This window comes from Salmo salar, chromosome ssa03, assembly GCF_905237065.1.
Source record: "Salmo salar chromosome ssa03, Ssal_v3.1, whole genome shotgun sequence".
Lineage (NCBI taxonomy): Eukaryota > Metazoa > Chordata > Actinopteri > Salmoniformes > Salmonidae > Salmo > Salmo salar.
This window is the reverse complement of record NC_059444.1, coordinates 44,225,854-44,246,644: the sequence shown is the minus strand read 5'-3', so window position 1 is coordinate 44,246,644 and position 20,791 is coordinate 44,225,854. Positions and strand designations below refer to the sequence as shown.

General features: G+C 42.7%; 1 protein-coding gene across 3 annotated transcripts; it reads right to left on the bottom strand.

Moving 5' to 3' along the window:
• Positions 1-6,052: 6,052 nt before the first annotated feature.
• Positions 6,053-10,782, bottom strand: LOC106600578 (COP9 signalosome complex subunit 7b). Of its 3 annotated transcripts, none has more exons than XM_014192053.2 (7): positions 10,676-10,782; positions 10,344-10,513; positions 10,081-10,156; positions 8,016-8,104; positions 7,613-7,815; positions 7,267-7,372; positions 6,053-6,582 (listed from the first exon to the last, which is right to left on the bottom strand). In XM_014192053.2, the coding sequence occupies exons 2-7, from the start codon at positions 10,500-10,502 to the stop codon at positions 6,409-6,411; spliced, it is 807 nt and encodes a 268-aa protein (XP_014047528.2). In that variant the 5' UTR covers positions 10,503-10,513; positions 10,676-10,782; the 3' UTR covers positions 6,053-6,408. The 3 variants fall into 3 exon arrangements, with proteins under 3 accessions (XP_014047528.2, XP_014047526.2, XP_014047529.2); XM_014192051.2 differs by having other exon boundaries at positions 10,344-10,533; positions 10,676-10,778; XM_014192054.2 differs by having other exon boundaries at positions 10,344-10,523; positions 10,676-10,756.
• Between the last annotated feature and the right edge of the window lie 10,009 nt (positions 10,783-20,791).

The following is a 20,791-nucleotide window of genomic DNA, read 5'->3' as shown; positions in this document are numbered from 1 at the left end:
TGTCTCTCAGAGGATGCCCACTTCAAAGCCGTCCCCCGGGAATCACTCGGACACCGCCCCCATTGATCACTTACAGCCCTTTATCCCCCCCATTAAAATATTGTCAGTTCACATCACTTTTGTCTTTCTCAGATGAACTCACCAATCGTTATATAAAGATACATTATAAGAATGGTGGGCATCATGAGTTGTTAATAAGTTGTGTCTTATAGTAGCAAACCAGTTAGGTTTCAATTGAAAAAGTTTCAATCTTGGTAACTTTTTGCTGCATGTTTATGCATTGCAGCTCCAGCATGAGTAGCCAAAACAGCATTCATTGTTATCGGTATGATATTAATGTAATTAAGACCAGATTTAAATCAAACCAAATCTTGTACTTTATCTTTGTTATTAACATAACTACTCCCTGTGTATACACACACACACACACACACACGTCTTATTCTAAAAACTAGTAGGCCAATATCTGTGAGGGCAGTTTACGGATATTTTTACTGTACTGTGAATCGTTCTGCTATTTTATTTGGGAACAGGAAAAGGTGTATGCATCTTCATTTTTAATGCAATGTGGGTTTGAATTGAACCCCAACTTCAGGGCAAAATGTGGAACATAAGTTGCCTGTATTTGGGGGTAGCATATGTAAACTTGTGTGTTCCACTGTAGTGCTAAGCTGTTACGAACCACAAAGGGGAATGGATATGTGGAAAAAGGAAGAATAACGTCTCGTTTGGCCAGACTGACTTAATTCGTACTAGACAAAATGTTTGCACCTGTTATTTTCTAGAGGAACTAACGCATATTGTAACAGAAGTACCAGGGGCTTTTCCTGCGCAGGTCACATGGCCAGGAAAGACTCCTAACCCAATCTATAAGGTTTTACAAATAAGTCAAATAAAGGTCAAGAGTAGAACACAGACCTTGATTCTAAACAAAGTGACTTCCAAGTTGGAACTTAGTGTTAAGTTTTAATTTTCCTCTGAAAATCACAAGTTGTTCAGACACCCATCACCCAGTTTCTTGAGACTTCTGTAGAACCGACAGCAAAATGTGACACTAACGGCAACCACAGAAGACCATACCACCAACACAGACACAATGTTCTGTACACCCATACACAGACTGTTAGTGGAGAGAACGTGGTCTATGGTCACACACTAGCTAGACACCCACATAAAACGAGGTCTAGATACAAAGCACCAGTAAGCCAAAAGAGGGACGCAAATTGGAGTCATCTTTAAGCCAAGTGAGCGGCTGAACGATGAAACGCAGCGCGGCTCCTACAGTAGCAGGACAGCATCAAAGGGTGCCGCTGCAACCCTCCCCACAGGCCAATGCTGACGGCAGGGTTCACACTGCCAACAACATACACTACATGACCAAAACCCTTCCCTTTATCCACATTGTTACGTTACAGCCTTATTCTAATATGGATAAAATGTATTTTCTTCCTCATCGATCTAAACACAATACCCCATAACGACAAAGCGTAAACAGGTTTTTCGAAATGTTAGCAATTGAATTTGGTTAGAATATAACTTCGAGACAGGATTGTGTCGAGGCACAGATCTGCGGACAAGAACCAAAAATGTCTGCAGCATTGAAGGTTCAAGAACACAGTGGCCTCCATCATTGTTAAAATGGAAGAAGTTTGGAACCACCAAGACTCTTCCTAGAGCTGGCCGCCTGGCCAAACTGAGCAATCGGGGGAGAAGGGCCTTGGTCAGGGAGGTGACCAAAAACACAATGGTCACTCTGACAGAACTCCAGAGTTCCTCTGTGGAGATGGGAGAAACTTCCAGAAGGACAACCATCTCTGCAGCCCTCCACCAATCAGGCCTTTATAGTAAAGAGGCCAGACGGAAGTCACTCCTCAGTAAAAAGGCACATGCAGCCAGCTTGGAGTTTGCCAATAGGCACCTAAAGGACTCAGACCATGAGAAACAAGATTCTCTGGTCTGATAAAACCAAGATTGAACTATTTGGCCTGAATGCCAAGCGTCACGTCTGGAGGAAACTTGGCACCATCCCTACAGTGAAGCATGGTGGTGGCAGCATCATGCTGTGGGGATGTTTTTCTGCGGCAAGGACTGGGAGATTAGTCAGGATCGAGGGAAAGATAAACGGTGCAAAGTACAGAGAGATCATTGATAAAAATCTTCTCCAGAGCGCTCAGGACCTCAGACTGGGGCGACGGTTCACCTTCCAACAGGACCACGACCCTAAGCACACAGCCAAGACAACGCAGGAGTGGCTTCGGGACAAGTCTCTGAATGTCCTTGAGTGGCCCAGTCAGAGCCCGGACTTGAACCCGATCAAACATCTCTGAAGACCTGCCAGAGCGTAGAGAAGAATGGGAGAAGAGAAGAATGGGAGAAACTCCACAAATACATATGTGCAAAGCTTGCAGCGTCATACCCAAGAAGACCCGAGCCTGTAATCGCTGCCAAAGGTGCTTCAACAAAGTACTGAGTAAAGGGTCTGAAAACGTATACAAATGTGATATTTCATTCTTATTTGTCATTTTGTAACGTAAACAAAATATGGAAAATGTCAAGGGGTCTGAATATTTTCCAAATGAACTGTATGTGGACACCTGCTCATCGAACATCTAATTCCAAAAATCATAGGCATTAATATGGAGTTGGTTCCCCTTTGTTTCTATAACAGCCTCCACTCTTCTGGGAAGGCGTTCCACTAGATGTTGGAACTTGCTTCCAATTCAGCCACAAGAGCATTAGTGAGGTCGGCACTGATGTTGGGCAATTAGGTCTGGCTCGCAGTCGGCGTTCCAATTCATCCCAAAGGTGTTCGATGCGGATACCGTCAGGGTTCTGTGTAGGCCAGTGAAGTTCTTCCACACCGATCTCGACAAACCATTTCTGTATGGACCTCGATTTGTGCATGGAGCATTGTCATGATGAAACAGGAAAGGGCCTTCCCCAAACTGTTGCCACAACGTTGGAAGCACAGAAACCTCTAGAATGTCATTGTACGCTGTAGCATTAAGATTTCCCTTCACTGGAACTAAGGGGCCTAGCCCGAACCATGAAAAACAGCCCCAGACCATTATTCCTTATCCACCAAACTTTACAGTTGGCACTATGTAATCGGGCAGGTAGCGTTCTCCTGGCATCCGCCAACCCCAGATTCGTCCGTCAGACTGCCAGATGGCGAAGAGTGATTCATCACACCAGAGAACGCGTTTCCATTGCTCCAGTCCAATGGCGGCAAGCTTTACACTACTCCAGCCGATGTTTGGCATTGCGCATGGTGATCTTAGGCTTGTGTGCGGCTGCTCGGCCATAGAAACCCATTTCATGAAGCTCCTGACGAACAGTTCTTGTGCTGATGTTGCTTCCAGAGGCAGTTTGGAACTTGGTAGTGAGTGTTGCAACAGAGGACAGACGATTTTTATGCGCTACCAGCTTCAGCGGTCCTGTTCTGTGAGCTTGTGTGGCCTACCACTTCGCGGCTGAGCCGTTGTTGCTCCTAGACTTTCCCACTTGACAATAACAGCCCTTACAGTTGACCGGGGCAGCTCTAGTAGGGCAGACATTTGACAAACTAACTTGTTGGAAAGGTGGCATCCTATGACGGTGCCACGTTGAAAGTCATTGAGCTTTTCAGTGAGGCCATTCTACTGCCAATGTTTGTCTATGGAGATTACATGGCCGTGTGCTCGATTTTACACCTGTCAGCAACAGGTGTGTCCGAAATAGACTGTATATACACATTTGTGGATTTGGCTATGTGTGAAGTGTGTGTGACTGTGTGTATGAGTGGCAGTGCCGCAGTTTGAGTGAGTGGCCGACTTTGGCAACATCAGAGGGCTGTGCTATGAAGTTGCGGCATAACAGAGAGAATGGGTGTGTGAGAGAGACACACATTGGGGGATGGAAAGAGAAAAAGGAGGAAAAAAGGAGAGACAGTAAGTAAGTGTAAGAGGGGAAAGCGCTAATTTCCGCTCTCTGAGTACTTGTGTGTGTGTGTGTGTGTGTGTGTGTGTGTGTGTGTGTGTGTGTAGTGATTGGGGGGGGAAATCGAAACAGAATACATTTTGCAATATTATTTTGGACGATATTATGACTGATCAAAACTCATTCTCTCTCATCTCCCTCTCTGCAGCAGACATATAGTGAGCAATATGTTTGGAACATCAAATCGCAATATCAAATAGAATAGTGAGAATCGCTATAAATATAGTATTGGCACCTAAGTATCGTGATAAATCAAATCAAACGTTATTGGTCACATACACGTGTTAAGCAGATGTTATTGCGGGAGTAGCGAGATGCTTGTTTCTATCTAACAATTTCCCAACATACACAAATCTAATATCGTGTCGTGAGGTCCCTGCTAATTAGCAGTCCTGGTATGGTGTGAGTCTGTGTTGCTTATAAGTTTGTAGTGTTGTGTTGGTAGTGTGTATGTGTGTTGTCGTGTCCCAGCCCCCTCCATGTACCCGCGCGGCACAATGGCCCTGAGATCTGTAAGCCAGCTCAGGCAGAGCGGGATGGCATGGGACAAACGGTCGGCACGCTTTCATCCTATCCCTACATCCCCCTTTGATGTCCTTTGATTAATCTGGCCTCCACTCACTCGCTCCTCCCATCCCTCCCCCTCAGCTAGCTAGAGTGGGCATACTGTACTGTATGTAGCCTTCTCCTCCTCTTCCCCCCCCCTTTCTTTTTGCCAGTCTATCGCTCAGCTTTACACCTCTTTTACCAGTGTCAGTGGCACTGACCACACAGAGCTAGACCAGCAAGCAAGGTTGAAGAAGGGAGAGGTCAGCAGTCTTAGAAGGAAAAGTGAGAGATAAATGGAAAATGAGAGCGGACAGCTAGACAAACAAGTGGTTTTCAGGCATCTCACCTCTCTCGCCTCTTCTTGCTGTGACAGCACCCCCGCTGCTCTAGACCTGAAATACATCAGAGAACATTAAATCAAGCCAAAGCCATACGCTTAAAATTGAAAACACACAAATCCATAGAAAGCTTAACTTGAAAGTGCATTAATGTACTGTTAAATCATGGCATGACTGACATCGTATGGAGAGGTTTTGGAGGCGCACTTACCAGAGCCATCTCCTCTAGCCGGCCACTTCAGCAGTCTCAATCAAGGGTTACATCTCACTGCCACAAGAAGTGCATTGCAGAAGCCTAAACAGGATTTGCTTTTGCCAGTTCATATCTCCATTGAGACAAGAAACCCAGTGTTTGGAGAATTGGGTTTCGTGATTCCTGCCCTAGGGGTCAGCGGAGGTTACACATGGTGCTGACATAACACACACAAGCCCTACAAAGACACTACAGTGGGCAAGGATCTAATAATGGTCATAACCTTTCTGCTAAACAACGCATGCTGGATTTTGGAAAAAAGACCAACAACGTGAATGAGTTAGTAAGTGGCGTGAGAAAGGAAAGGTTTTGTAAAGGCTGTCAACGGGGACATTTGAGATCTCTCTATAAGAATTACTTTGAGACCCTAGGGTGAGGACAAAGTGTGTGTGTGTGTGGAAAGGGCGTTGGGTACTGAAACTCCTCGCTGGGGGGGGGGGGGCTGCATAAAGTTGGTTACATAAAGAAAGCGCACAACGCTCTACACACAATCACGCCACAACGAGAACCCTTAACAACAATCGTGTTGAATAACACCCAGGTATTGTGTGTGGTTATGAAACCATTTTCTCCCATTGTCTCAGGCAGAAAACAATTGAAAACTAGGTCAGCGGGGTACGCAGGGCTGGGCAGGGGAGAGAAGGGGTTCCCAACATGGCAGCACAGACAGACCTAAAAACACACACTTCAGCCCCCAGACAATAACTCAAGCAAAAGCATCTGGTCTGTGTAGGGCTGGAGCGGGTCTTTCATTCTTGAACATTTAGTAGGACGCTTAAACTTAAGCGGAAAATGTTTCCATTTGAATAATCACAGATTTAGATGGGGGACAGGATAGAACTGATCAGCAACATTTCCTAAACTACATAGCAGTATGCTGATGAAAGTTGTTTGCTTATTCAAGTGATTTGTGATAATGAAGTTCAGTTCAGAATCTGAAAACATAGCTTTTAATATTTGTTATTAGCAAATAAAATGACAAAAATCGGCACATTTAACAGGAAATACATTCTCTCTTTATCCCAATTTTTTTTTAAGACAAATTAGAAACAACCTTTTACATCTCCTTTTTATAAACAGGGGATAGTGCCTTAAACAAAAGATTCCTAGTCCAGGTCACAAACCAATGGAATAAATCTCAAAAGTGTCTTACTCTCCTTGTCTCCTCCCTTTCAGTTGTTTAAAGGCAGTGCAGACTGAGGGAAGGAGACAAGGCGTGGAAGCCCCTTCAGACCATTGAGCAGCCTATGTCTTGATAAAACAGTGCATGCCCGTCTCAGGCTACAGTGGTCAGTGTCTCTGGTTGTTGAGGCTCTTGGCCTTGGAGATCATCTGTAAGGGGGTCTGCCTGCGCTCGGCCCCGGAGCCTGCCATGGCCCCTTCCCCCTCCTGCTCCCCCAGAGGGTCCATGTCCTGAGTGGACATAGACGTGGTTGCTGACATCATCCTACGGATGTTACCCACCTGACCGAGACAGGAGAGAGACAGAGACCATATTATAGACACATATTTTCCTCAGATTACACAGACCCACAAAGAACTCGAAAAACAAATCCAATTTTGATGAACTCCCATATCTATTGGGTGAAACACCACAGTGTACAATCACAGCAGCAAGATTTGTGACCTGTTGCCGCAAGAAAAGGGCAACCATTGTAAATACAACCAATATTTATTTTCCCTTTTGTGTTTTAACTATTTTCACATAGTTACAACACTGTATATAGACATAATAACATAACATTTGTGATTTTTTTTAAATTATGTTTTTATCTATTTCACTTGCTTTGGCAATGTAAACATGTTTCCCATGCCAATAAAGCCCCTTAAATTGAAATTGAAAGAGAGAGGAGGAAGGACAGAAAAGTGACAGGGAGACAACACTAAAAAGCATGCACCACAGAGCACACTTGAAAATGGAGCACTTATTCTTTCTTACCACCCACCTCAACCCTCTGAATGTTTCCCTCATCTTTCTTTCCATCCACCTCAACCCTCTCTGAATGTTTCCCTCACCTTTCTTACCACCCACCTCAACCCTCTCTGAATGTTTCCCTCACCTTTCTTACCACCCACCTCAACCCTCTCTGAATGTTTCCCTCATCTTTCTTACCACCCACCTCAACCCTCTCTGAATGTTTCCCTCACCTCGGTCTCGATGTGCTGCAGAGCTTTGAGGTGGCTCTCTCTGCAATGGCTCACCCTGCCCACCTCCTGCTCTACGGACACAGAGATGCTTTCACAGCCACTACACCTGTGGACACGCATACAATAGAAAGATCAGCAGAATCTATATGTGGACAGAGAAACAGGCATAAAACATACAGTAGAAAAGCAGGACTAATGATACAATGATTAATGATTCATCAGATACAGACAATGACATTCTAACATTACTTTTGTTGGGAAAAAAAACTACACATAACCGGGTCTATAATCTCAAACATTAATATGCATAACTGTTCTATACGTAGACACACCACCCCCCCCTCACCACTGTGCCAGTATGCTGGCGATGCGGCCCATGTCCTGGGAGCGGATGTCCCGGCCGATGCAGGCGTCCACCTCCAGTTGCTGCCTGCACTGGTCCAGCTTCCCCCGGATCACGTCAGCATACACAGCCTCTATCACCAAGTCCTCTAGCTCACGCACACTGTCCAGCTCCAGGTCCTTCAGCAGCACTGAGTACGGGATCACCTGCAGTCACCATAATAATGAACAGAAGTGTGTGAGGGTGATGCTGCACATTACACATTTGCAAACTGGTGCTGGACCAATAATGAATAGGAAGAAAGCCTACTGCTCTTGGTTTCTTTGATCAAACTGACTGCACCACAATACACAAACAATATTTAGGGCTGCTTCGGGTCTGTTGCAGTAGACAGTCCTGTACGGACCTGCATGTTTGCAGCCAGGTTGACAATGGTCAGATGCCTTAGTTTGTTCTTCTGGGTCTCAGTCAAGGGGGGTAGAGTATCCTTGAATGCTGAAAGGACAAATAGGACCAAAAATAATTGTATTTTCCTACTAGCATAGATTTAGCTGATAACTAATTATTGAGGGACAATGTACTTGCTACAACTGTGAATTGTAGGACCCCTTTAGGAATAAAAAAAAGCAAATATAAAAAAAGTGATAAAATATTGAATTTGGCCATTACTACTATAGCCCATAGAAATGGCAAAAAAAAAAGACTGTCAACTAGCTTAATAAGGATCTGCTCCTTTTTTCAACACCCAAATCTAACTGCCTTTAGCTCAGGACCTGAAGCGAGGATATGCATATTCTTGATACCATTTGAAAGGAAACACTGAAGTTTGTGGAAATGTGAAATTAATGTAGGAGAATATAATACATGAGATCTGGTAAAAGATAATACCAAGAAAAAAAAACATGTTTTTTGTGTTTGTTTTGTACCATCATCTTTGAAATACAAGATATCTGTATCAAGACTGCCCAAATGTGCCTAATTGGCACCGATCCTGTAGAGGTTAAACTGATGGATTTTGATGGGGATTTTTTAAATAATGTTACTTAGATTGAAGCAATAGACTTAAAGATGCACTATGCAGAAATCGCTCTGCGATTTCCTGCTTGCTAAAATTCTAATAGTTTGCATCATTTCAGTTTATGCGGTAAAACAAGCAAGTATAGTGTAGAGCAGGGGTCTTCAGCAGGTTGATCGCGAGCTACCAGTGGCTCGTAGGTTCACATACGAGTAAATCTCTAAACAATTCTGAATGTACATGCAATTTGCCAAGTATTAGATACCGCAAGCTCCAAGATACTATCTAATCAATGCAACATTGACATTATCCCACCCCTGGTTAGCCACTATTGGCTCAAAAAGCCAAACCTAACACAATATCTGCTAATTAACTTCCAGCAATATTGCCCGTCTGCCTGTGTGGTGCATGCGTTTTTCTATCACTCCGTGTGTAGCCAGTTGATGCAATAACCATCTTGTGGGTTGACAGAAATACTTTCCCCAAAATCTTCTCAATTAAATGGTAACTGAGAAGGCTTACCTGGCAGAAGTATATAATGAATAAGTATGTCATTTGTATCTATTATTTGTTACTGCAAACTTTGCTGTAAAATGAGCAACAGCAGTACAGAACCATCACTAGACACCCACATTTGATGGCATATTCCTTGCTTGCTAGATGCATAATTAAAGGGCCAGATGCACAACTAACGGGGAATTACGCAACAAAATGTTTTCTACCAGACCTAATAAAAAATATTTTAAAAAAATGCACTCAGAACATCCAATTTCGTTGTTTCTCTATGAACAATTGTGATTGAGACTGAAAAAACCAAAAACTAAAACCAGGATTTTTTTTACTGAGAAAACAACCTGGTAAAATATATTCCAGAAAATATTGTGCACTACTTTCTATTGTACACTAAGGACCTGGGGAAGAGTCGCAGGGGAGAGAAGATTGTGTCTATTTGAAAGCTAGAAAAAAATGAGTAGCTCAAAAATGTAGCTCTCATGCTAGAAAAGGTTGGAGACCTCTGGAGTAGATAATAATTGTACCATCTAAACTGCTGTGAAATATTTTTCATAAGCTAAAATATTTCATTTTCAGCTGTTTTAAGCTGGCACACAATACAGAAATGAAAAAGATGCAAAAACCAAACTTATGAACAGGAAGCATAGAAATAGCGCACATTATACAGATCTACCTCTTCTTTGACTTGATTTCAATGAGAATAACAGATCTATAGACTATTCAAAACATTTCTAAGTGAATTTGGTCAGTCGCCCAAAAAGTCACATATTGCAGCTTTAAGGATTTTAAGATGAATGCGCTATCTAATTGTTATTCCCTCTGGATAAGTGTCTGCTAAATTGACTAAAAATGTAAAAATGTAAATCAGCCTGTGGATACTATAGCACCATTACCGTGTAACATGAATAACACAAACAGAAAAAAGCATGAAAGGATCAACTACCTTTATAATCATGGTATGTGCCATAGGCAAACATGTTGAGCAGTTGACTGTAGCCTTCATTGGGACCTTTTGACATCTACAAAGGGAGGGCAGTGAGTTAGGAAAAATTGACAACATTGTACGCAATCACATACCTTGAAAACAGTGACATCTAGCGGTGGGGTTAGCCATTACATTTGAGTGAAAAATGAATGCACTCCACATTCATACACAAGTCACTCCACTTTAGAGGAAAATAAATTCTGGTTAGCTAGCTAAGTTACCTCTTGAATGCAGGGAAGTCCTAGGAATTCTCCGAAGAGATATACCCCCGGAGCTTCCAGTAATTGTTTTATGAGGGCAATCAAAGCGGGCCCTTTAGTATTTTTGGCCAGCAACATGAACTGCTCGAGCTGGTTGCTGTGTTTCGGCTCTCCAGCCATCTGAGGAAAAACTGAGAGGAGCTAGCCAGAGCTAGCTAGCTAACGTTAGCGATGTCATTTTAGCTGGCTAGCAACCTGGCTTATATTATAAACCACAGCAAGGCAATAAAGTTGACGAGCAAGTTTATTTTTCTCACAGGCAGTTACCGAAGTTTGCTACTGTAAGTACTCACATCGTTTTTGTTTATCTTGTCAATAAATATTTTTTCGAGCTGCTTGACTTAATGCCAACTTGTTTTCAGGAGAAAGATGTGGGGGCGTGTCTAGGCAAATGACACGCTTTTACAGGATACATTAAAGGGATATTTCATCAACATTACAAAATGTTGTGTTGGTTTCCTTACTCAGTAAGCAGTCTATGGTCATCGGGAAGTGTGCAATTTACTCGTCAGCCTGAAGTGTCGCCACTTGCACCGTTGGCCGAACAACTGGGTCATTCCTACAATGTGGTGCCTTTTGGACCTCATAACTTTTTTGAGGAAATGTATATATATTTTTGTATTCTATCAGAAAAAGGACATTATTGACTTTCAGAAGAACATATTGGTCAAGTTCAGGCACTTAAATCAGGGCCGGTCCTAGCCTTTTGGGGGCCCTAAGCACCTCACAGTCAAAACATTTTTGTGGTCCCCCTCTTGATGGTGGAGAGTTTTTAAGTACATTTCCTGCAATTCTACACATTTTGCCATGGGGCTTAGAGAAATTGTTGCTGTTTTAAAGCCGTGTTCTGCAAATCTACACACTTTGCCATGGGTGGAGAGAAAATGTAGCACTTTTCTAACACATTTCATGCAATTCTACTCGTACTGCCATGGGGCAGAGATATATATATACACTACCGTTCAAAAGTTTGGGGTGACTTGAAAATGTCCTTGTTTTTGAAAGAAACAAAAAAAAAAGAACATTTTTTTTGTCCATTAAAATAACATGAAATTGATCCGAAATACAATGTAGACATTGTTAATGTTGTAAATGACTATTGTAGCTGGAAATGGCAAATTATTTATGGAATATCTACATACAGCAACCATCCCTCCTGTGTACCAATGGCACGTTGTGTTAGCTAATCCAAGTTTATCATTTTAAAAGGCTAATTAAACATTAGAAAACCCTTTTGCAATTATGTTAGCACAGCTGAAAACTGTTGTCCTGCTTAACGAAGCCATACAACTGGCCTTCTTTAGACTAGTTTAGTATCTGGAGCATCAGCATTTGTGGTTTTTGATTACAGGCTCAAAATGGCTAGAAACAAAGAACTTTCTTCTGAAACTCGTCAGTCTATTCTTGTTCTGAGAAATGAATGCTATTCCATGCGAGAAATTGCCAAGAAACTGAAGATCTCGTAAATGCTGCGTACCACTCCCTTCACAGAACAGCACAAACTGTCTCGAACCAGAATAGAAAGAGGAGTGGGAAGTCCCGGTGCACAACTGAGCAAGAGGACAAGTACATTAGAGTGTCTAGTTTGAGAAACAGACCCCAATTAGTCGACTGGTGGATTGTTTGGTCGTTAGGCTGTTGGTCGACAAAGATTTATTTAGTCAAGCAGTTACAAATATATATACAGTACCAGTCAAAAGGTTTGGACACACCTACTCATTCAAGGGTTTTTCTTTATTTTTACTATTTTCTACATTGTAGAATAATAGTGAAGACATCAACACTATGAAATAACACATATGGAATCATATATTTTTGCGCCCATCTCAGTGAACTAATTCATCCATTGCGGAGGCCTGGACTAAAAGATAATTTATGCTTTATCCGAAAATGTGGTCGGAGGCTCCATATGAAGGGGTGAAGCAATTGCGGAGCCTCCAGAGGCCAAATCGAGCTCCGTTCCATATCGCCATGCGCCTCCCAAATGTTGTAACAATGCGGAGGGCTCTTCATTGACATGATTGGTTGACGGTAGGTGGGGGCGGTACATCCTGTACAAACGCGAACTCACTTCCTTGACAACAGCTCTGCACTGCTCGGAAAATCGCAAAGAGTAAGAATACCCAGACTTCTCATATCACGGTAAATGCTGCATGACCAATGCAGAAGTCGGATTGAACATGTCCCAGATGCACAATGCACTTCTCTCTCCAAAATATGCTCTCTCCCGCCAATGTGTGCGCATTCATTGTTTCATAACTTCATTGTGTGAATTGTTAGTGTATATCAATTTCCCATTACTTATATCACCAGTAGTAGGCTACATTTACCGTTAATTCCTATAATTTCTATACTCTAACGTTTAGTTGTGGTAATTATTTTAATGCATTCAATATTATTATTCCTGTCTTCCCGTACTCATTGTCTGAGTGGACACATTGTTGGCAGAGTGCACAACCTATGCTACGCTTGTGAGAAATACGTTTTGGTTTATTTAATTCAATTTATGAGTTTTGTCAATTTAGTCATTGTCTTTTGTGTGGAGCGCTCCTGTCAATGTTGAGTAAGGACGCGCACGCATAGAAGTAGGCCTATATAATAGGCTACCTGAAAAATCTTTCCAGCACTGAAGAGGAACAGGAACTCAAGCAGTAGAACATTTGAAGGACCGGCACTCAGCTCCGGTGAGCTCCTGCCCAAATCGAACACTGCTCCTTATCCCTTGCACAAATAGGCTACAGCTGTGTCTGTCCGGTCCTCACTGGCGTGGGAACTCTGTGTCCAGAACATTTTATGCAATGTTGGAAGTTCGCTAGCGCAAACTCGGGGCTGGACCCAATTTAATAGTTGACACAATGTTTCAAGGTCGTTGCAAGAACATGGGGCTTGCCAATGTGATTTATAGGATATTTATTTTTATCCGGATATTTTATACATGCAAACTGCAATGTTTTGATGTGTTGTCTTTATGTAGGCTATTTTTACATAGTTGGTAATGGCAATAGAAGTTCCTTTTTAGGTTTCTATCGTTTTCATTTAGATTTGGATAGAATTTTGACTAACCACATGACAGTGATTTTCAGATACGAATACGTTATTATAAATTAAATGAAACTGTTTCACGAAAACGTGCATATGAAAACCATTACTGGCACGCAAATCGGTAGAAATTGTAAGATACATTGGCATTCAACATGAGAAAGATTGCTGACTCCTCTTGTAACATATTACCGGCAACTTCAGGAGAGTAATGGCAGAATCTGCGAAAGCCAGCTCTTAACGAACTTGAAACATTGTATCAACTATGAGCAGTTCATTTAGAGCTGCCATTCTGCCATTACGCTCCTGAAGTTGCCGGTAATATGTTACACGAGGACAGGAGCGGGAGGAGAATAGTTGGGTCAGCTTAAGGTTTTTTTCTTCTGGTTATCTAGATCTCTGGCGCCATCCTGAGGCAATTGTCTTATTTCATCAAACCATAAGCTTTAAGAATCAGACAAGCTCAATGCATATAGTTAATTTTATTAAAACACATAGGGTGTGTCTATATATGGAAAAATACACGTTTGACATTTCAAGATTGATCGAAAGAACAGACGACTTTCGGACGACCAAGATTGTTTTTAGTCGGGGACAGCCCTAAATTCTACACAGTTTGCCATGACTTATGCCATGTTAATTCTTTAGAGTCTAAGACATTGGGGGAGGGGGCCTTTACTACTAAACCTATAGAAATGCATTGAATAGCACATTCATACATGGAAAAAAGGACAGTAAAAAAAAAAAAGAAACAAGGTTTTTAAGTGTCTGTAGTAAATCTAGGGGATAACAAAAACCTGAATATATACAGTCGTAGCCAAAAGTTTTGAGAATGACACATATTAATTTCCACAAAGTTTGCTGCTTCAGTATCTTTAGATATTTTTGTCAGGTGTTACTGTGGGATACTGAAGTATAATTACAAGCATTTCATGAGTGTCAAAGGCTTTTATCGACAATTACATGAAGTTGATGCAGAGTCAATATTTGCAGTGTTGACCCTTCTTTTTCAAGACCTCTGCAATCCGCCCTGGTATGCTGTCAATTAACTTCTGGTTCACATCCTGACTGATGGCAGCCCATTCTTGCATAATCAATGCTTGGAGTTTGTCAGAATGTGGGTTTTTGTTTGTCCACCCGCCTCTTGAGGATTGACCACAAGTTCTCAACGGGATTAAGGTCTGGAGAGTTTCCTGGCCATAGACCCAAAATATTGATGTTTTGTTCCCCGAGCCACTTAGTTATCACTTTTGCCTTATGGCAAGGTGCTCCATAATGCTGGAAAAGGCATTGTTCGTCACCAAACTGTTCCTGGATGGTTGGGAGAAGTTGCTCTCGGAGGATGTGTTGGTACCATTCTTTATTCATGTCTGTGTTCTTAGGCAAAATTGTGAGTGAGCCCACTCCTTTGGCTGAGAAGCAACCCCACACATGAATGGTCTCAGGATGCTTTACTGTTGGCATGACACAGGACTGATGGTAGCGCTCACCTTGTCTTCTCCGGACAAGCTTTTTTCCGGATGCCCCAAACAATCGGAAAGGGGATTCATCAGAGAAAATGACTTCACCCCAGTCCTCAGCAGTCCAATCCCTGTACCTTTTGCAGAATATCAGTCTGTCCCTGATGTTTTTCCTGGAGAGAAGTGGCTTCTTTGCTGCCCTTCTTGACACCAGAACATCTCCAAAAGTCTTCGCCTCACTTTGCGTGCAGATGCACTCACACCTGCCTGCTGCCATTCCTGAGCAAGTTCTGTACTGGTGGTGCCCCAATCCCGCAGCTGAACCAACTTTAGGAGACAGTTCTGGCGCTTGCTGGACTTTCTTGGGCGCCCTGAAGCCTTCTTTACAACAATTGAACCGCTCTCCTTGGAAGTTCTTGATGATCCGATAAGTGGTTGATTTAGGTGCAATCTTACGGGCAGCAATATCCTTGCCTGTGAAGCCCTTTTTTGTGCAAAGCAATGATGACAGCACGTTTCTCCTTGCAGGTAACAATGGCTTACAGAGGAAAAACAATGATTCCAAGCACCACCCTCCTTTTGAAGCTTCCAGTCTGTTATTTGAACTCAATCAGCATGACAGAGTGATCTCCAGCCTTGTCCTTGTCAACACTCACACCTGTGTTAATGAGAAAATCACTGACATGATGTCAGCTGGTCCTTTTGTGGCAGGGCTGAAATGCAGTGGAAATGTTTTTTGGGGATTCAGTTCATTTGTATGGCAAAGAGGAACTTTGCAATTAATTGCAATTCATCTGATCAGTCTTCATAACATTCTGAAGTATCTGCAAATTGCCATCATACAAACTGAGGCAGCAGACTTTGTGAAAATTAATATTTGTGTCATTCTCAAAACTTTTGGCCACGACTGTATGTGTGTGTATATATCTATCTATATATATATATATACATGTAAAGTGTTGGTCCCATGTTTCATGAACTAAAATATAAAATCCCAGAAATGTTCCATACACACACAAATCTTATTTCTAGCCAATTTTGTGCAGAAATGTATTTTCATCCCCGTTAGTGAGCATTTCTCCTTTGCCAAGATGATACATCCACCTGACAGGTGTGGCATATCAAGAAGCTGATTAAACACCATTATCATTACAAAACAAAGATACAGTACTTCTAGCTTAAATTGATACATTGTGATGGGGATTTTTTGTTATATAATTTATTGTAGATTGACACACCGGTGCGTCAATCGACTCTAAAGGGGGTTAAAGATATCTGAGTGAGAGTGAATTACAAAATCAATGGGGGCTTCCTGGAGGTCAGTGCCCCTGGCCACGTGCCCTGCGTGCCTGGTCGGTATTCGGCCATGATTACTACAAGTTTAGATAGCTGGCTTGACTAATTTTCCAATCCAAAAATTGTTAGCTGACATGGCTAATTGAAAAAACTGCTGATGCCCAACCACATTTTGAAATGGCACCTTGTGTATTCTACTATTCTAACTCTCAACAGTAAGTTGAGACCCTAGCGGCCGGGGGTACTAAGTAACCGCTTATGTCACCTCTGCCTGGAGCCGGCCCTGACTTAAATCCTAATAATTATAGGCAGATTATTCACACATGGACCATGAGATATTTCCACCCTGTTAGAGACATACACATAACTATCTCAAAGTGTTAACAATAGATGTACATAGCTAGATTTAGATTTTCTAAGACATCAAAGGTTAATTTATTTCTTCAAATAATTATAAAACAATGATTATTGAGTGCAACGTATGTTATTTTCAGTGGTCGTTGTCCTGTTGGAAGACGAACTTTCGCGCCAGTCTGAGGTCCTGAGCGCTCTGGAGCAGGTTTACAACAGGGATCTCTCTGTACTTTGCTTCGTTCATTTTTCCCTTGATCCTGACTAGTCTCCCAGTCCCTGCTGCTGAAAAACATCTCCACAGCATGATGCTGCTACCTCCATGTTCCACTGTAGGGATGGTGCCAGGTTTCCTCCAGAAATGACGCTTGGCATTCAGGCCAAAGAGTTCAACCTTGGTTTCATCAGACCAGAGAATATTTGTTTCTCGTGGTCTGAGAGTCTGTAGGTGCCTTTTGGAAAACTCCAAGCGGGCTGTCGTGCCTTTTACTGAGGAGTGGCCACTCTACCATAAAGGCCTGATTGGTGGAGTGCTGCAGAGATGGTTGTCCTTCTGGAAGGTTCTTCCATCTCCACAGAGGAACTCTGTAGCTCTGTCAGAGTGACCATTGGGTTCTTGGTCACCTCCCTGACCAAGGCCCTCCTCCCTTGATTGCTCAGTTTGGCTGGGCAGCCAGCTCTAGGAAGAATCTTGGTGGTTCCAAACCTTTTCCATTTAAGAATGATGGAGGCCACTGTGTTCTTGGGGACCTTCAATGCTGCAGAAATGTTTTGGTACCCTTCCCCAGATCTGTGACAAGCGTCACATCTGGAGGAAACCTGGCACCATCCCTACGATAAAGCATGGGGGTGGCAGTATCAGTGACACTCCCCATCCAACCGGACAGAGCTTAAGAGGATCTGCAGAGAAGAATGGGAGAAACTCCCCAAATACAGGTGTGCCAAGCTTGTAGCGTCATACCCAAGAAGACTCAAGGCAGTAATCACTGCCAAAGGTGCTTCAACAAAGTTCTGAGTAAAGAGTCTTAACACTTATGTAAATGTAATATTTCAGTTTATTCTTTTTATATACGTATACATTTGCAAAATACATTTCAAAAATCAGTTTTTTCTTTGTCATTATGGGGTATTGTGTGCAGATTAATGAGGGGAAAAAAACAATTTAATCAATTTTAGAATAAGGCTGTAACGTAACAAAATGTGGAAAAAGTCAAGACGTCTTAATGGCTTATATTTGATGAATATAACCCGGGGTACATGGCAAAAACGCCTACATCCACTGAAAACAAAATGCCTAAAATTAACTTTGAGATCCATATCTTTGAGTTTTTATGGTAAAGGGACACCTAACTTTATATTTAAAGCCCTTTTGAATCCACATTTTACATTAAATATGAGATGATATTTCCTCGGGACAGAAAAGGCACCAGATTTTTTAATTTAAATTATTCCCTTACTTTACAAGGTAAGTTGACTGAGAACACATTCTCATTTACTGCAACGACCTGTGGAGTAGTTACAGGGGATAGGAGGGTGGATGAATGAGCCAATTGAATGAGCCAACAGCATTGTAGGAATGACCCGACTGGTAAGATGCAGAGGTCCTGGGTTTGCGCCTTGGGGTGAGATGAATAATGGTGCCTAGTGTGTGAAAGCCCTTTAGATATCCATTTACAATTAGATCTACAAGGCCGTTTTATTGATCTGCCAGTATTTCCATTTTGAGATTCTGGTCAACTCTTTGATGTTTCCTTTCATTCATCCTACCAATTATTATTGGATTATTCACCATGGCAACCATTTGTTAGTATAAAAACAAAACGTATTTCTCAGTTTGGTTGGCTTTCGTGGAGATCAGACCATTTTCATTTGCTGAGATATTTGTGCGTTTTTGACCAAGTAACACATGTATACTCTGGTTCATCATTGAACTCAGACTGGTCTTCTGTGTCTGTCATCACTCTTTGACCAGAGTGCAGTCAGGTATCAGTTTACTCCCAGTGGCCTATCCACACATTAAAGAGTACCAGACTCCGTTTTACCTAGTGACTTGGATCTACAGTTGCGCTCAGCTCAACTGTTGAGCAAGTTTAAAGGGTGAATGTAGCACATTATCACAATGTAGCCTGAAGTGTCTCCCTTACGCCACCGAATTGTTAAAGTCCTCCTCCAGCCTCCTTTTCACCTCATTTAACAAATTATTTACTTAGCAAAAGGCACATCTCAATAGGTTGTCCAGGCATGACATGACATTGCACAAGTGGAAGGGTGGAACTTTCCTCTTTTGTTCTCTATTGGTCCTCTACTGTTCCTCAAGCAAGGGAGGAGGCTGATGCCATCACTTCTGACCTTCAAACTTCCTCAGAACTCCTTGAATGCCCTATACTCCTTGAAGTTTGTCTAAAAAACACTATTTTGCTCAAAACATATTTTTTTTTACCCTTTAGTGATGAGAAGATAATAAGATAAGGAGGTGCAGTTCCCCTTACTGCTCTGTAGACAAGCACCAGGGTATTGAAGATGGATAGAAAGGGAAACAAAGTAGTGATCAGAGACACAGAGAGGGGGTTGCGGTGAGATTAGTGGGAGAACAGAGACACGGAGAGGGGTTTGTAGTGAGATTAGTAAGAGAACAGAGACACGGAGAGGGGGTTGCAGTGAGATTAGTAAGAGAACAGAGACCTGGAGGGAGGTTGCAGTGAGATTAGTAAGAGAACAGAGACACGGAGAGGGGGTTGCAGTGAGATTAGTAAGAGAACAGAGACACGGAGAGGGGGTTGCAGTGAGATTAGTAAGAGAACAGAGACACGGAGAGGGGGTTGCAGTGAGATTAGTAGGAGAACAGAGACACGGAGAGGGGGTTGCAGTGAGATTAGTAAGAGAACAGAGACACGGAGAGGGGGTTGCAGTGAGATTAGTAAGAGAACAGAGACACGGAGAGGGGGTTGCAGTGAGATTAGTAAGCGAACAGAGACACGGAGAGGGGGTTGCAGTGAGATTAGTAAACAAACAGCCTCTAGTGAAGATGAGGCCATTCCCTTTCTCCTGGTGGGTGAAGGCAGTGTGTAATGGCGTCGTCCGTGGATGTGTCGGGGCGGTAGGCGAATTGGAGATGGTCGAGTGTGTCGGAGAGGGAGGAGGTGATGTGGTCTTTGACTAGCCTCTCGAAGTACTTGTTGATGATGGAAGTGAGTGCTACGGGTCGGTAGTAATTCAGTTCAGTTACTTTCCCTTTCTTGGTCACGGGGATGATAGTGGACATCTTGAAGCAGGTGGGGATATGAAAATGTCTGAAAATACAACAGCTAGCTGGTCTGCACATGCTGCGAGGGCACGGCTAGGGATGCCGTCTGAGCCGGCAGCCTTGCGAGGGTTAACACCCTTGAATGACTTCCATACGTCCTCCGTGGAGACCATAAGCATCTGGCCCTCGTTGTCCTCAGGGGCTCACCTCGGCAACTCAGTCGCTATGCTCGAATTGTGTCGTCTGGTAGGGAGGCGTTGAAGTCTGCAACGTGATTGGCTTCTTTTTGTAATCCGTGATCGTAAGAAGCCCCTTCCACATACGCTTCGTGTCCGACCCGCTGAATTGCTCCTCCACTTTGTCTCTATACTTGTGTCTCACCATCTTGATGGATCTGCGTAGGTCGTATTCGCAGTGTTTATCCATACAATTTCCCCCGGTCACCATGCCATGTTCATAAGCAGCATCTCTCGCCTTCAGTTTCCCAACCATGCTGCCATCATTCCACGGTTTTTGATTTGGGTATGTTTTGAAAGACACCATCGCTATCACGTCATCTATACATTTTTTTTGTATCCGGTGACTGAATCGGTGTATTCATTGATGTTTTCCCCAGAGGCGCCCGGAACATATTCCAGTCCATGTGATCAAAACAGTATGTGTTCTTTACTGTATTTGTATATTTGAGATATCGCTTTTCAACAGGAATTGTTAAAAAATTGCTGGACAACGTCTTTAACTTTTCGTGGCACCGACTCGTAAGATGGTTTGGGAAGGCGGCCACTTGTGCTAGTCGGTGTGAGATGGCAACAGTAACAAGGTGTAATGAATACTTTTTTTGGGGGGGGGGGGTCTTTAAGACCATCAGGAAATGTCCTGATAACTGACACACAGAAATGTTCTTGCAGCGTTCCCATTAAACATGTCTACAACATAAATATTGTATGTTCTAAGAATATGGCAACCATGTTCTGTGTATGTTTGGTAGGACGTTGATGGAAAAGTTTCCAAACCCTCAG